Below are 15,272 nucleotides of genomic sequence, written 5' to 3' on the forward strand. Positions count from 1 at the left end.
TGGTGTTTATTGGTAACTTTAAAATGTCTTCTTAATATCTGATTTTTCAATAAAAAGAAGGTTGTTGCCTCTGTGCAAAAACTTCCATTTGCTGATTCAGATTCCCATCTCTAATTAAAGCAGACATAAATGTTTAATTAGAATATTCCATTAATACCAATTGTTTCAAAGTTATTAAATAAATGAATATATAGTAGGTGTTATTAGCATCTATACTATTTATATTGATGAATGTAAAAAAAACGTTTAATAAAATTTGTTGTGCATGAAATATTTTGATGTATGAATGTATGATGGATAATGAATATTACATCATCATTAGTAAGAATTTGGTGAATTTTTGTGTCTATATATTATTAATATTAATATTATGTTTTAAGTTATATAAATGAGATTAAAAAACTGATGTAGTGATAATTGTCTAAAGAAGTGAAAATGAAATTTTCTGTTTATTAAAAAAATATGTTTGTTTATACTATTTCTTATTTTTTTTTATCTATTCATTATTTAATATATTTTGTATTGTTATTTACTTTCATTATTTGTTAGAAATCAAAATTAATTGTATCTCTTAGTTGATATGTCTTAGTTGTTGATGTTGTTTATACCAACATATACATCAAAATGCTTTTTGTGACTTGAGTTCCACAAACTCATTGCCATAGAGATGAAAAACTTGTCAGATTAGATAGCAATAGATTGGTTGGTCATTAACATTTGGATGCTGATAACACAAACTAGGTAGTTGTTGGTAGTCGTAGTAGTAGATTCTGTGCTGTTGGTTGATAAATAGATGGCAGTAACTTGCACATACAAGGTACATGTTTCAGTTTCTGCATGGCTTTCGTTTGGATGATTGACAAATTATTTTGTAATAATTAAGTTTCCACTGACACAGAATATTCCTGACTGGTGATTGTTCCCTTGGAACATGTGCCACAGCAATTATAACTTTAATGGTACTCAGGTTTCAATTTGGATGAGTATGTGGTGGTGTTTTCGTGGTGATTCATTAGAATTCTGTTATTTTTTTATGCACATATACAATACATGCATATAATATTGCAGGTGAATAATGCCAACATTGTAAAAAAAATGATGTATATGAACCATGATTCAATGTGTGACAACTCTCTCATTAGGTTAGGTGTGATGTCCACGTTAAAATTTGTAGTTTATAATAATAATTCTCTAATCATACTGGCCTTTCTGGTCAATCTGTCTGGTTTATATCATTCTCATATCTAGTGTGAATGATGTGCTCTATTGCCCTCACACTAACCTAGCATGTCATTGCCTCATACCCCACTTTGTTTTTACAGTGACGTCAAAACATATTTGATTGAGGTGAAAGAAGGTGAATCTAAGGACATGAATTTATGCCGTGACTAAAACCTATTGCCTCAAGGTCAGAATTAATATTTAATAGAGAATTAATTTGAAATGATTTTAATTAGATTGACTGTGATAGTTATAGAAATAAGTCTTTAACTAGATACACTAGTACCCTGTTAGCAATGTTCCTTGACTATAAACATGACATGCTAAAATGATTGCAAGAAAAGAAAGCTATGCTCATGTGCCAAATAATGTTCCTGAACTTCAGTTTTACTTCGATAATCACATTTTCAATTTCTGATGGTACAAAATTAAAATTAAAAAAAGGAAAAATATTTTTTTACCAAAATAAGAACTAAAGATTCATGTGCATCCTGTCTAGCAGCTGATTTTTTTCCTTGGCATTGATCTTTCCCAGATTATCTGTCATATTCAATGCTGGGTTGTCTGGAATAATTATGAAACCTAACTTATTCAAGGTCACCAGATTGCCACATGTTGATTGAGATAACAACCCACAACTGTGCTACGACCCATACATTACATGGTAATCATATATTCCAGACATCATTGCCAATCAAATTTGACCCGAAAAAAAACCTGAGAACCAAGATACAAAAAAGGAAGCTGCAATTATTCTATGTTAGAATTATAACATAATTCATTTCTACATATAATCTGACACTGTTACATCATTATTTACATATAATCTGACACTGTATCTCATTATTTACACTTCATCTGAATTTTTCATCATTATTTACATTTCATCTGAATTGTTGCATCATTATTTACATTTCAGCTGACATTGTTGAATTATTATTTACACTTTTCATCATTATTTACAATTCATCTGATGTTTTTGTATCATTATTTACATGTCATCTCAAATTGATGTAATATTTTTCACATTTCTAATGGCATAGTTGTATTAATATTAATTTATTTTAACATTTCATTACAAAATCACTGACAGAATATACTGTTAAACATTGTAGAGGGGAGATAAATCTTGATAAGAGTATCTTAATTTATACTACAGACAACAACCATATCAATCGGTATAGTGTTAAAACATCACTTTGTTTCTTTATTACCTTTTTGATATATAACTAATTACATCATATTTCTTTATCTTTTCAGATTTTTGAACAGGTAGATTTTAATAAAAAGCACAAGACACAGAGTTTTAAACCTTTGAATTTTTCATGTGTTCTCAAGTTATCCAAGGCACAAACAGAAGAGAAGGCATTCAAGGTGATTTAATCTTTCTAGACTTCAAGACAAGGATAGCATGGCTTTTCATCATCCAATTTTCAGTCAAATGTTTGCAGTTTTTTAAATTCTACTAAAAATAAGCATTTTAGGAAGTCAATGTCACAAAGGCCCTTAACCCTTTGAACCCTGAGTGTAAATGAAATATAACCCTGTACTCAAGGTAATGAAAGTAAAAGCGTATGACGTCACTTAGTAATGGCTGGTATACGGGCTGCTCGGGTATATAATGTGTTAGTGTGTGGCCAGTAATATGGCCGGTATGGTTTAAAGGGTTAAATATCAGCAGCTATTGCAATAGTGATGTCTTAAAATGGCTATTTAAAGTTGAATTGATGAAACATGTTGATTAACATGTTAATTAAGAATTACATTTTGTTTGTTTACAGGATGGCTTAATAGACCAGTTATATGAATTGTTAATGGATCATCTTAAAGTTCATTCTCATTCTATTGGATTTCCTGAACTGGTATTACCAGCAGTTTTACAGGTATATATTATCACAATAAATCATATATCATATTGGACCTATCAATCTAGTGGAATTTCTTTAGGTGGTTCAAAATAGAGGGTGGCCCGGCTTTTGCCTGCCCACTTATCATACTACAGGTTCTATGCAAATCTCCTGTCAAGTTATTTATGATTACTATACCTATAAGTTTACTGCTGTGTGCCTTTATGGCGTTTTAAGTCTGAAATGCAAATAATTCCACTCTATGTATCCATACATAGAACAAGAGTATATATCCAAACCATTGGTTTAAAGCTAAATCTGCTTGATGCTCTTCTTTGAAAATAAACTTAGTGTATCTAATAATATCACCATTTATATTTTCTGTTGTTTTTCAGCTGAAAGCATTTTTAAAGAAATGTAAAATAGCTAATTATTGTAAACAAATAAAACAGATAGTGGATAAAATTGATGAAAATAGTAAATTTATAACACAGAAGAGAAAATATGTTAATTTTACATTAGAGAATGATAATGCTGTGGTAAGTGTTCATTTTATTTCACAAAACTATGGAATACCAATTATAATTCAGTTGTAAAATTTTGTACTTTGAATTTCATTATGCAGTTCTTATCTTAGTAATTGGGTTCTTTTATTGATAATAATAAAAGAAATGTTGGTTGAAAATTTGTCTTCTTTTCACTTGTTCTAAATGATCACACCAAATCAAATGAAATGAGATATAAATTGTAGTCTCTATTGAACAGACCAATGAAAAAGGGCCATGAAAATATACGGCCACGTTTCTATGTTGGGTTATAAAAATGAATATGCTGTTACAGGATGCGTGGGAAAGGAAGATTAAAGATGAAGGTACACCTATCAGTAAATTCTATAAGGCATGGAGAGTATTAAGAGATAAAGAAATACAACATGAAATATCAGGAAAAGATAGGGTGAGAAATATTATTTAGTTGTTGATACTTACAGTTCAAATATTTATCAAAACATTGACAAGACACATCTCTGCTCATTATTTGCTGCTCCTCTTGAATCTTCTTTGTTCTGAATTATGGAAACAAAATTTGTCTCTATACAAATACAACTATTTGATATTCATAGTCATATTACATGAATAAGTGAGAACGTTCTTGTCTACATTGGTTCTTTGACCCTGCCACAATATGACCACATAACAAATTTTTGAAATTTCTTACTTGTTTGCCTGTTTTCCTCTCAGTTTTTTGCATCAGATTTCATGCTTTATTTTAAAGATAGGAATCTTGTATTGATGTAATACTCTATTGTAATATTATTAGACATTGTATATTTGATATTTAAAGCTAACTGATGTAACAGAATTACCAACTATCAAGAGACCTAAAGGACCTATCAAACCAACAGATGAGGAAAAGAAGGAGTTTTCAGCATTATTTGACTCAGATAGTGAGGATTCTCAAGATGATGAAACAAGGTAAGTTTAGTTTAAACAAAGGTCAACAATAATTCCATGATATTTATGAGTACGGAGTCAGTCAAAAAATTTAGACCCACAAGATGAAACAAACAGATCTGAAATTTTCTACTAGTTTATTTTTCCACATACCAGTTATCACCCCTTTTTAATTGAATTATCAACAGAACTGAGAAGTTCTTAGCAATATTTAATAACATTTCAAATGATTCACTTGATACAATGCATCTTTATTTTTGTCTGTGAATAGAGGTAATAAAATAAGCAATAATTATTAATGGCATTATGCTTTACATGCTTGATGATTTAATAATATAATTGAAGATTTAAAGCTGATAAAGTGAAGAATAAAAAGAAGAAAATTGATGTTGAAGAAGATGATGATGATGATTCTGTCGAAGACTTTAGTGGAGATAATTTAAGGTGGGTGCAAGACAACTGTCTCGGGTGCTGTTTGTGAAAATTCATAATAATATATATGTAGATTGAAAATGAATATAATTAAAGACATATTTCAGATTTTATCTTAACACTGGTTTAATTTTTCTGAATTTCAGCGAATATGATAGCGATGAATTGGAACAATTGGCTGAATCAGCCAGTGAAGATGATGATGATGATGAAGATATTGATGATGATGATGATGATGATCCAGAGAGTAATGAGGAAAGTGATGAACCTCGAAAAGTTGAAACAAAAGTCAAGACAAAACCAAAGCCACCTTCAGTAAACAGAATGGAAAGAAAGAGAAAACTACTACAAGAAGGCCAGGGAATTAGTGATGTTGTTAAAGAATTTAAATTGGATGATTTCTAGAAATATTCTTTCTTGAATATATATTTTTATTTCTGTCAGGGGTGTTTCTTATTTGTAAATTCACATTTATCTATCAATATATAGAAATTATAACCCAGATATGTTCAGCGAAGACGTCTTTTGACATCCTGAACATTATATAATCACAAACAGTAAACTTTATTATAAAATAAAACAAAATAGAAATTGAAAGAACATGACCAACAATTATATTGTGTTTCATTCAGCTCAACCTTCACCTTGTTCATTAGTTTCTGTGAGTTAAACATTGTCTCAGTAATGAAAGGTTGACATTTTGCCAGGTTAACAGGCATGAGCAGATAACTCTGTATGCAGATTGATTGTGATTGGCTAGAATCACAGGGTCAAATCACTGTGTAATTTTAAAATTTGCAAGACAAAATAGTTTTCAATTCAAAAAATTTTTCTACTAAAAATACAATATTTCATAAATAATTATTTGATTTTTTTATTATGGTATGTGTAAAATATAAATTATGCAGTAACTATTAAATAAATATAGATTCTCAAACTGAATGACATACTTTGTTATTGTAGCTCTGAAAATAGACATTTGAATGGAAACAAGCGACCTATTTTATTTTCAATATGGTGATCTCAGTTCAATTTACAAGGGTAACTAGCAGCATTCTAGTCCTGAAGTTAATAGAGTTATTGTGTTTATAACTTCTGAAATAGTTGACTAGTCATATTAGTTTTATGTGCACAAACATCGGAATATTGTTTGACTATATATTGTGCAGTGGAGCTTGAGAGAAAAGACCCTCATCCTCTAATATTTGGAAGTCGGCGCCATCTAGGCCTAGGTTTACCCTCTTTTGTTATCGTTTAATCACTGTATCGACGTTATTAGTTCAGAGTACAAAATTCACTTTGCTACCCAAACAAGATAGCGTTTATTGCATAAGGTTAATTACTATGGAATCCTGTGGTGTACTGATGTATAATTCCTCTTCACCAATAATAATTTCCTGGATCAATTAGATTTAGTGTAAGAATAAGAGATTGAATGTGCTGTAACTGGTTATTACATTTTAAATAACAACCAAAGTTCATTTCAATAAATCTTTATATATATTACTAGAAATTTTTCCTGAAAGATCTTTTTCAGATAGAATTATACTCGTACAATGATATTTATTTGGGAACAATTCAAAACAATCGACTTTAACATTGTTTTGAATTGTCTCAGGTGAACACAAATATCATTGTTCGACTAAATCCAATATTTTCACAACATGAACACAAATATGTAATAAAAGACATACAAATCATATCTTGTGGGTTTTTGTCTTATCACATGGAGATTGTTACTGGCCATGTATAGAATAAAAAATAAAATACACATCTGTGGATGATTCAAACCAAACTTCCAGCTTATGAATGTTACAGCTGATGTAATTACCCAGTGATTACATGAAATACCTGGAATTTTCAGTAAAATCACTCCAGAATTTACTGACAATTCCAGGCATTTAAGACAACCATTGGTTACATATATCAGCTGTTTTTTCCTTGAAATTCACTTATTCTGTAGGCAGTTAAACAGCAATTAACACGATGCAAATCTTGTCTTTAAAGCTACTGTAATATACGCCAAAAAAAGGTAGACTACCCATGTTCATCTTCACAACCATTCACTATACTTGAACTTCCTTTTAAAATTTCTATTTTGGATTTCTATTTTCATTTTTCATTTTATAACAAGGTTACATTTTACACAAACCACCACAGATATATTACATGATTATTACTGATCACAAGTCAAACTATATAATATAAAATATTTCAACAACAAATGATTGGTATTTCATTGTTAACATTCCATTATAATAAATATACAGTTCATCATAAATTATACAAATACCATACATTGATAAACACACATACCAAATCAATACACATTTATTATATTTCATGATTTTTAATAATCTATAATGCTAAATAATTGACTAATTTAAAGGGACAGAAACTGGGACTTTTTTAAGCTAAGCCAATCAGCTCACCATCTAAATTTGAGCTTTCAAATCCATGTGTGTCTATAGAAACAGGAAAAGAAATTCTTTTTACATATATTCAAGCCCCCTAAATGCTGCATCTGCCCCCTTAAACTGCACTTCACAACAAATGCCTAATATGAACTTCAACTCTTGATAATGACTTAGTTATAAATTACCTTTCTATGTCAACTGCTTATTTTGCTAATTATGTGCAGTAATTGACTAGTCATTACATACAATATCAAATAGAACATAGCTTATCATGTCATCAAAAATATCAAAATTATTTTGATTAGCTTATCATGAATATATTTCTTATTATGCTTGTATACAACAGGAAATTCAGTTTATAACAAATATAATCACAGTTATTCTGTCCAATTACTATTGGATATAGACATCCAATATCCTGACATATTGTACTCTTTACCTCTTATAAATTACACAATTTGTAAGATATTCACGAAAAACAGGATAAGATTACTTTGCTCCCTATTTAGACACAATAACATAGTTAGGTATGAAACAAGAACAGTCTTATTTTGTAACTATATAAGACTTATATAATAATTATCATTAATTACAAGAATCTTTCAATACTGTTAGATTTGAATCTTAATTGGTGTGAAAGATACTATACAGAGACAAGTTCAATTATCTATTCTAAAATTCATTTTCTTCTATATTTCATAAACTGTGGTCATTAATATAAATTCCTAAAATCTTTGTGTAAATTAACTAGTCTATACAGATATGTTATGATTACATGAAGCTAAATTCATCTAAAAAATAAAGTGATCAAAATTTGATAATAGATATACATGTATTTAAATCACAAACCTAAAATCTAAATGATAATTTATCTGATGAAAATGTTTTAAATGTCAATTCATGTAACAAAAATAGAGAAAATGTCATTTAATCCAAGTAGATGTCAATTCATCTTCAGTGAATGAATCAAATGTCATTTCATATTCATTTAATGTAAAGAATCAAATGTCCATTCATATTCATTTCATGCAAAGAATCAAATGCAATTTCTTTATTGTAAATTCATATTCATCTAATGTAAATGAATCAAATGCCAATTCATAATAATCCAACAAATGTACATCAATGTCAATTCATATTCAATGTATCAAATGTCAATTCATGTACATTAAATTTTTATTGAGTGCATGGGTCAGCTATTAATTGACTTCCCTATGAAGAATAAATCACTATTAAATTAAAAGGGATTAATAAACAATGGTTTCAGTAACATTACAGTAATTAAACAATTAGATTAGTCTAGCTAATTATAACATTAAAAGAAAACAATTAAATTATGATTACTTGCGAAAAACCTCAAAATTTTGATGTATATTGCGAAAATGTATAGTCTTATATTTAATGTCTAATCTTTACAGTCCATTTTACAATCACTGATAAAGTTTTTGTTTTATTATGATAAAATGTTAATATTTAAAAGGTCCTAGTATATCAAGAGCACTCAGGATGTCATAGAGAATTCTTTTTGAAGAGATTATTTACAAAAATACTTGTGAGGTCATTCAGTAACAATTAGCACCTTAAAAATAGTTCCAATATCTTTTAAAAATATCAATAGTTCAAAAAGACCGTTACAACCAACATGTATGACTTCAAAAACAAGTACATGGTGTTAACAAATATTTCTCTGTAAGCTGTTACTGTTGCTCCATGTATATGAATTAAATTATCATGTCTGTAAACAGAGAAATATCTGTTCATACCTTACTTATCCATGCCACACAGACCTCTTGCTAACAGGAAGTGTGATAACCAGTAAATTTATAAGTGACTATCTGTTATCATTTGAACATGAGGTTTCACAACAGCAACTTGCTGTCATATCACATATAGTGTAAATTCACATGCTCAACAGTTCTGAATATTTATATCAATATAACTGTACTGTAATTGTAATGTGCTGTTGTGAAACCTTCATTGCGTAAGATTTATTTGTGACCTAATAATCACCTACATTATAATCCTCCACCTACACCACTTGTATCCTTTAATACAATTTTCTTATAATACTTATTCATTTGTTCTAAAAAGATAAATGTTAGAACTGTATGTGGCCCTAGTCTGGCATAATATGGTGTAAATCCTTTCCATAAACTGAAAAAACCTTCATTTTTTATAACTTTACCCAAAACATCCTGAAAAAAAATTATATCTTATTTAAATACTTAAGAAGCCTAGTCTACAGCTAATACTGACTCGGTCTTGGATATAATGATGGAAAGAGGTCTTTGATCCTAATGTTAAGGACCGATAAGGATGTCTTTAACTGATAATGGTTAAAGGAGGTCTTAGATTGATTATGGTTGAAGGAGAAATTTTTAATTTTAATGGCTGAAGGAGGTCTTTGACTGATAATGACTGAATGACATTTTTGACTGATGATGGTTGAAGAAGGTCTTCGATTGATTATGGTTGAAGGAGGTATTTGGACTTATAATGGTTGAAAGAGGTCTTAGATTGATAATGGCTATAGAAGGTCTTAGATTGATAATGGCTATAGAAGGTCTTAGATTGATAATGGCTGAAGACGTCTTTTACTGATAATGGCTAAAAGAGGTCTATGACCTATAATGGCTGAAGACGTCTTTTACTGATAATGGCTAAAAGAGGTCTATGACCTACAATGGCTGAAGGAGGTCTATGACCTGAAATGGCTGCAATCAGTGTTTAGATATAAAAGAAAACCTCCATATCATTATTCTAGTCTCACATCAATATAAGAAATAATTCACTCACCAGAGCACCTTTATATTCCGGTACACCATCTACAATTTTCATACTTTGAATTCTACAGAATATATAAACAAAGAAATTATATTCCTTCTACTTTGTCCCTAATAAATAAAGTCATCTCCAATGTACTTATTCTTATAAACAAGCCTCAAACATTAAAATTATAGTTGTCTAAAACTGTGTTGTACCAATAGATTAGAGCTCAAATTTAGCTCATTATTCAGAATAACAATTCAGAATAAAAATCATAGTAATGTAAGAAGAATGGCCGTTAGTGCTGTTGAAAACATTAACCATTATTTTTACTAAGGCCAGAAGGTTTATAACAGTATATAAGATAATCTAACATTACATCTGATGACGACATGTGTATATTGTGTTGAGATGTTATGTGCCTAACCTTATTAAAGAAGTGTGTTATATTCCATAATATGTGTTGTGTTTTGTTATAAGTCTTTAATCTATTGACCGTCATAAATAAGTTTTACTCAATCATAGACAAAGTGAATGTCAGATTTCATAAAAGCAACACATGTAGCTGAAAATGATCAATTTATATTACCTAGTTTTAGCAATATCTACAGGCATAGATGCTGCTGTTGTAGCCAACCCACTGATCATACTAGCACAGAAATGTAGAAACAAACCATCATGGAAGTAACCTAAAGTTAAAAACAATATCTAAATTTTTGATATCAGAAATTATGCCTATGATATCATGGTATATGAGATAAAATTTGGGCTCATTCAATAATCATCAAACACAGTATTGTTTTTCTTCTCTTTACTAAACTAGCCACACCTGATCTGAGAAATTCTTAAAAGCCACGTTCATTCAGTTTGATTTGATTCAGTTATGATTTATTATAATTCATGCTAAGCAAACAAAAAAATTTCAACTGAAAAAATCAGATCATTGATGGCAAAAACACAAATTATACACCTGACCTGCATTCCAGTCATCTCCCATTAATATCTTATTTACAAGAATTCTAGAAAACTTACCTGATTGTACAAGTATTTGTTTGGCCTGTGAATAAGTAGATAATTGTGCTGCATTCACTACCATTGCTCTGCCAACTGTTGGTATACAACCCTGAAAATAACCATTATTACCATCAAATTATACCTTACTATTCAACAAATCGCATTATTTAACTGGATTCCCCTGTTTATGATGCCTGTGAAGGTGGTGACAAAAATAATACTTAATCTTTTTTGAGCCCATTAAAAATAATCAAAATTTAAAAAAATGTGTTTTCAGTCACTTGTTTTCTTCAGTTTCTGTCAATGGTGGACTTGATATTTTGATATTTTGTGCCTGTGATAAATGATTATACACTCGAACCTTGAAAATTATACATACATACATACACTTGTGAACAAATAAACTCTACACAGATAATACTAACCCTCCACATAGTAACAACACCCTCTTCTTTACAGATTCTTAATAAAGCATCAATAACATTCTTATAACCTCTTTTCTGATCTGGTGGTAGTCTACAATAAATCAAACACAATAAATTTAATAACATGAAAACTCAAATCTTTGAACAACATTAGCACTCTGAAAAAACCTGATATTATAACTAACTTGAACATCAGTTATGGTCATGTTTGATAAATATCTCAAAGTTTAAAATAACTTAAGGACTTTGTACAAAAAATAATAATTGTATAATTAATAACATAATGTTCATAATAACATACAGAACTTATATGATAAATAACACTGTACTGAGGGGTTCTGTAGCTGTGAATTAGAGGGTTGCAAACCTTACATGATGTCATATGCTTCGTTACATTGAGCAAATTGTGGTTGTGGGTTCCAATCTTCATCAGCGTTTAAAAAGAGAAAAATAAAAAACAAACCTGCCATCTGATGTCATCCTGATTAAAGCAACTTCTGCTGGTGTACCAACAAAAGCTCCGATTCCACCTGCTGTAACACCTATTACTGCTTTAGTTAAAAATCCTGGTGGTTTCCCATCACTTAAGAAAAAATTAACTCGTAAAATATATTATTATACGAGGTTCAATGTTCCTTTTTCTGCGGATGAAATTAAAAACCTTGTATACTGTATTATTATACGAGTTTTTGGTTCAATAGAACTGAAATTATTTATATTTTCAAAGAATGAAAACCACGTATAGCGGTAAAAAAAAAATAATAAAAAAGATTTTAACAAAATACGCATACAAATAGTTTTTTTGCGTTTATCTCGAAGAGTAATTTCGAGTCAGATATCGTTATACGAGGTTTCAAGCGGTCACCCACCCACCCATATAATAGTCTTCTTTGTCAATGTAGATAATGAGTTCCTGCCAATCAATGTGCTCAATTTGACCTAATTCTACATCCAATCAATGTACATGATTGTATTAATTATAAAGAAATACAGTCATCTAAATATTCCCCTTTGTATTAGATAGATTTGAGCTAATTACATGTTTTATCATGATCTTTAAGCTTCATCTTCAATAAGATAAAAAATACACATATGTTTTGACAGTAACAGAAGTTGTCAGGCCATAACTATTATTGGATCAAACAGATACCAATAATATGACCATTGTCACAGTCAAAGTTTCATGATTAAAAGTGGTACCTAATGCATCTGAAAATCAGGTGAAAACTACATAAAACTAATTGGTTTAAATAAAGCAAAACTCATTTCAAAATATATTTAACACTATTTATTTGAATAATACATTAATATTCTGTTTAAATTTGTAATTACTCATAAATAATGAGTATAATCAATATCATTGAAACAACAAAAGGCACTTACCTTCCAGAAGCTTTTTCAAATAAAGTTGTATAAATACCCAACCTGGTAGTAGTGTAAGTAGCTTGTCTTAATAAACCTGCAGATAACCTAGAATATAAATTACAACCTCACATATAAATTAAGTAGAAAGTATTGGGAATAGCTTTTCCTAATGGGAAACAATTGAAATATTCAAGGGTTGATTTTGGGGCTTCATTAAAAAATGTAAATTGTCTTCAAAAGTACTAGAACTGTATGCAAACCCTTACGGTTTCAAACTGATTTTTACAGCGAATTTCCAACATCCTAGATTTATATGTGGGGGGTATAAAAGTAGCAATTAGTTGAACCATTAGAATACTTACCCTGTATAAACAGATAAAGGACCTTCTGTTTTCAGTATATGTTTTAAAGCATGAAATGATGTTTTGTGTTCTTTTGCTCCTCCACCAACACCTACAAATTCAAAACAGAGTGAAGGTAACTTAATAAATGAGAAACTATAAAACTGTAGTCAAAAAGAAAATGTTCCTTAAACAAAGACAACAAATGGTTATCTCAAACCATTCTGAAGATCTAATAGAATGACAGGAAAAATAACCAGTTTTAAGTTGACTAAAAGGGATAGGCCCTATAGTTGTCTAAATATATACTTAACCATCTGATCAGAGCTCAATTTCACCACGTGACGCTTCAGGGATAATATCCTTTATCGAGCTCACTAAAACTTCAACAGTAACGGTGGAAATTTAATTTGTCATCATCTTAACGCTATTATTAAGATTCTCATAAGCAGTTATTACCTAAAACATTACTTCAATAGCAATAACTGCGTATAATGTATGAAAGTGCCGACTGGCTCCACTGTGCAGCTTTCTTTTACCGTAAGAGAACCATACTTCATATTTTAGTGATACAGATAACTGAAATTGAGCTCTTACAACCAGTAAAGCAAATTTTTTATTGGCGAAATTCCTTGTAACAGTAAATATAATGTAGTTTATATACAATAGTTTATTATGTTGACATAAGCTTAGTTAGAATCTGAATACATAAACTTACCACTTAACTGCATTCGATTTTTGACTAGATCTAGTGGTTGAACGAATACAGTAGCACCCATTCTAAAAATAAAATGATAAATTAATAAATTAATACAATAATGTACCATGTTAAAACTGCTGCAATGGCTGATTTTGGAAATAAAATGCTAAATAAGCAAATTTACACATTTCTTATTTTGACAATAATTGTATCAACAGTAGGCTAACAACAATAGCAAACAGGTCTGTAGGCTACTAGGCCTTACTGTCCTAAATCTTATAAAATAAGATCAAACCCCTAGAACATAAATCAATACTCACTGAGTTCTACTCACTGGCACTTGTTTTTTTTTTATCTTCATTGAATAAGAATCTGCGGAATCAACGAAAACTAGGAACAAGTGTCCGTGATTCCATTCAATACAATAATTCAGAGAGCCTTATTTCTAAAGAGACAAAAATCAACATACGTCTCCATATGGATATACCTCTTAAGCTATTATTGTGATATGTTTTCTACTTACCCTGCCAGTCCTCCGAAGAGAAACTTGACAGATTTTGGGATCTGAGCTGGAGGAGCTTGGACGTTGTTACTGGACGCTGACATCTTGAAAATGATGACCTTCACGATTCGACCTTCACCTTTGAACCTCTTACCATGTGACGTATTCGTGAAACAGCTGATCGTGATCATTATGCTACTGATATTCATTGGACTACAATATAGATCATAAAATGTAACATCCTGAAAATTAATTAGCCATAAATTTAATTTGATTGTGCTAATTGACTGTAAAATGAATACATACTTTACCCCCGAACCCTTATATCATGGGTATAATTATACTTTATGGGGCACAGGGATTAGTTTTAACCGAGTGTACGACTCGGATCTAAGTTTTCGCCTTATCTATATATGGTACAAAACATGGATCTGTATAGCAAGTTTTTTTTACCCCCCTCCATCCCCCCCCCCCCCCCCCCTCCATACAGGTAGACTACGGGCTTTGTTTTTATAAAAAGTTCCAAATTGGCATTAAATTTTAGTCAGATTCCCTGACACTCAAAGGAGTTACAGGTTATGATAATCACCGAAAATCTAAATATAGTTTACAGGCTATACAGTCTATGTTTACATTTACATTCGTGTCCGCATAATATAATGGTTTATATGTATAGTTTGTTCACTGTCACAACATAATCTGTCCATGTAATTTACACGCGGGCCAAATATTTTTTTTTACATATTAGTCGCTTGTTAATCGAATGCAATATGCCCTTGCTTTCAATTTCG

General features: G+C 30.1%; 2 protein-coding genes across 2 annotated transcripts; one reads left to right on the top strand and one right to left on the bottom strand.

Annotated features, from left to right (window-relative positions):
- Positions 1–793: 793 nt before the first annotated feature.
- On the top strand, positions 794–5,893 carry LOTGIDRAFT_228791 (hypothetical protein; the record flags this gene model as incomplete). The annotated part of the gene is made up of 8 exons (XM_009059778.1): positions 794–817; positions 2,482–2,595; positions 3,003–3,104; positions 3,464–3,607; positions 3,909–4,022; positions 4,410–4,540; positions 4,865–4,963; positions 5,098–5,893. The coding sequence occupies 8 exons, from the start codon at positions 794–796 to the stop codon at positions 5,354–5,356; spliced, it is 987 nt and encodes a 328-aa protein (XP_009058026.1). The 3' UTR covers positions 5,357–5,893.
- Positions 5,894–9,105: 3,212 nt separating this feature from the next.
- Positions 9,106–14,585, bottom strand: LOTGIDRAFT_209667 (hypothetical protein; the record flags this gene model as incomplete). The annotated part of the gene is made up of 10 exons (XM_009059779.1): positions 9,106–9,563; positions 10,165–10,216; positions 10,724–10,823; positions 11,167–11,257; positions 11,574–11,664; positions 12,037–12,156; positions 12,957–13,043; positions 13,301–13,391; positions 13,998–14,059; positions 14,503–14,585. 10 exons carry the CDS (start codon positions 14,583–14,585, stop codon positions 9,384–9,386), a joined length of 957 nt encoding a protein of 318 aa, XP_009058027.1. The 3' UTR covers positions 9,106–9,383.
- Between the last annotated feature and the right edge of the window lie 687 nt (positions 14,586–15,272).

Source organism: Lottia gigantea, assembly GCF_000327385.1.
Source record: "Lottia gigantea unplaced genomic scaffold LOTGIsca_4, whole genome shotgun sequence".
Taxonomy (NCBI): domain Eukaryota; kingdom Metazoa; phylum Mollusca; class Gastropoda; family Lottiidae; genus Lottia; species Lottia gigantea.